The 2,518-nt window shown below is 42.5% G+C and overlaps 2 protein-coding genes across 2 annotated transcripts in view; one reads left to right on the forward strand and one right to left on the reverse strand.

Moving 5' to 3' along the window:
- LOC102671301 overlaps positions 1–2,470 on the reverse strand; it is an 8,104-nt gene extending 5,634 nt beyond the window's left edge. The window contains exons 1-4 of the mRNA XM_031508136.1: positions 1,079–2,470; positions 717–905; positions 351–586; positions 53–264 (exon numbers count right to left, since the gene is read on the reverse strand). Coding sequence (XP_031363996.1) covers positions 53–264; positions 351–586; positions 717–905; positions 1,079–2,336 — 1,895 coding nt within the window. The 5' untranslated portion in view covers positions 2,337–2,470. The remainder of the gene's footprint in view (positions 1–52; positions 265–350; positions 587–716; positions 906–1,078) is intronic.
- Positions 1–2,518, forward strand: part of LOC102671838 (probable cytochrome P450 6a13) — a 136,390-nt gene that overhangs the window by 122,870 nt on the left and 11,002 nt on the right. The gene's annotated exons all lie outside the window — the stretch shown is intronic.

A 2,518-nucleotide genomic window follows, 5' to 3' on the forward strand; every position in this document is an offset into this window, starting at 1 on the left:
TTTTATATTATCTCAATTTGAATATTTGAAAGTCGTAGATACGGATACATACAAAACACAGATCGTCTCTTTTGAATAGCTTCGTGATTTTTGTTTGACATAGCACATTTTAGGATCGACATCTACTATAAATTGAATTCCTACAGTAGAATTATAGTCGTTCAACGCCTGTTCAACGATGCTTTGGGCGTCCTCCGCGGTGCACGCTGCCGGAAGACACAATGCCCACTTCACGGTCTGGAATCTTGGAATAAAATAACCACTCTGAAAAGTTGAACGTTCGTTACGATGCAGATATTAATTTTAACAAGTAAATTTTAAGGAATTTTAATTAATTTAAATCTACTTACATCGTGCATGCTCGCTCTGATAGCGGCACGTGCTTGCATCATATTGACAGGAAGCTTCATGTCTGGACGAGACGGAGACATGTCTATGTAAGCCAAGCAATATTTGCCTTGGACCTTTATCGTATTTTCATCTAATTTCACGTGCGCCATTACGCCCAAACACTCGTCAAAATCTCCAAATTGATTTATATTTCCTCGCAATAGACCCGATGGAATTTTCGCGCTCGAGTCTAACACTGATTCGTGCAAATAACAATACAAAAATTTACAAAATTAAAGTGAAAAAAATCATCTTCTATCGTTGAATCGCGATATAATTTTTAAAATTTTTGAATTTTCGTAATGTGAATGAAAATGTCGACTTACTTTGCAACGCCCATAACTTGTGGCCCCTTAACTGTCGTAGAAAAATTTTGATATGCTGCTGACACTCGAAATTTTCAATGGCTGTGAAATTTGGCACGAAGGTCGGCACGCGTAATATCGCATCGTTCAATCGAGCCAAAGCGAAAGCAGCATCCACGTGCGTTTTCGTTTTTACTTTCGTTTCATCTTCTATAAACAATATCATAGTCCTTTCATTCTATACAACAAAAATTAAGAGAGAGAGAGAGAAAGAAAAAAACAACCGATAATTTTTTCCTCATCTTCTTAGATAATATAATAATGCATAAATTCTGAAAATCAAAACATCCAAAAATGGATATTCGATCTTTCACGATACTCACTGTCGGATCGTTTAATTTTTGAGACTTTAATTCGAGCAGATTGAGGACTCGGAGTTTCTTTTTTCGACGGTTCTCGCGTCTTCGACACTTCCGGTTTCACCGGAATTTTCGCTTTTTCCGCCGGTTTCATCTTCAATTTGGACGATTCTGATTCAGATTTCGTTATCTTAACGGGCTCGATCTTCTTCGTGGCTTCAACCGGTTTGGACAATCCCTCGACCAACTTTTTCTCATCCGCCTTCGTCGTTTCGATCTTGCTTCTTGCAATTTCCTCTGATTTCCTCTCTTTTAATTGTTTAATCGCATCGGCTTTTGGTTTTATCACGTTATCAACTTTTGACTTCTCATCATATGTAGTTTCCACCGATTTAATCTTATCTTTGTCCGCGTATCTAACTTTTTCTAGTTTTTTCGGTGGAGGAGTAGCAACTACTTCTTTCGATTCTTCCTCGTCTTCGTCTTCGTCTTCATCTTCGTCTTCATCCTCGTCTTGGTCTTCGTCTTCCTCTTCCCCTTCATCATCATCATCATCATCATCGTCTTCTTTTTCATCTTCATCTTTATCTACCTTGCCTAGCTTCTTAGCTCTAATTATCTCCTTCAATCCTTTCTCCGGACTAACTTTTTTCTTTAAATCCATCTTCCCGCTTTCCTCTTCATCCTCCACAATTTTCCTCCTACCCTTCACCGTTATTCCGCTTACTCTTCCCCGAGAATCCTCCGCATCTTTCTCCTTTTCTTCTTCCTCCTTTTCTTCTTCCTCTCTGCTTCCGTCGTAATCCTCGCCCTCCCTTTTACCATCATCGTCGTCGTCCTCGTCATCGCTCGATGCGATCTCCTCCACAGTCTCCACCTCCACAATCACCTCCTCTTCATCCTCCTCCTCCTCTTCCTCCTCAAGATCCTCAGCACTCCGCGATGCCCCGCCATCCTTCACCCCCGCGAACTCGGTCTTTTCGTGTTTCACGCGCATCCCCTCCAACCCTTTCCCCTCGTCGAGCTCGGCAGGTGGTTTCCGAGCGATGCTGGCATGAGTCTGTGCCGTGGTGTCGTGCCTCTTGGTCAACGTACCCGTGATCCTCTTCTCCTGGCATCTACCGGAGGCAGAAGCGCAAGCAGCGCGATGCGGCTGCTCCGCCGATGATGTAAAGGCCATTTGCCCCATTGTATGATCGCGTATGCGGAAGGCATAGCAGGTGTAGAGGAACAGCACCAGAGCCAACAAACCGACGCACTTGCCCAAAAGGGCGACGGCCATATCACCTCAACGTTTCGTATCGAAAAGTATCGCACCACCGGATGATGTATCTTCACACGAGAAAAAAATTATCTCGAAAATGTATATGTATACGTATATATTTCTTTCGATAGGCGTCGATCCTCCTCTCTCTTCCTCCTCTTCCCTTGCCCTCGACGAAAGTTTTTTTTTTTTTTTTTTTT

This window comes from Apis dorsata, unplaced genomic scaffold, assembly GCF_000469605.1.
Source record: "Apis dorsata unplaced genomic scaffold, Apis dorsata 1.3 scaffold_74, whole genome shotgun sequence".
Lineage (NCBI taxonomy): Eukaryota > Metazoa > Arthropoda > Insecta > Hymenoptera > Apidae > Apis > Apis dorsata.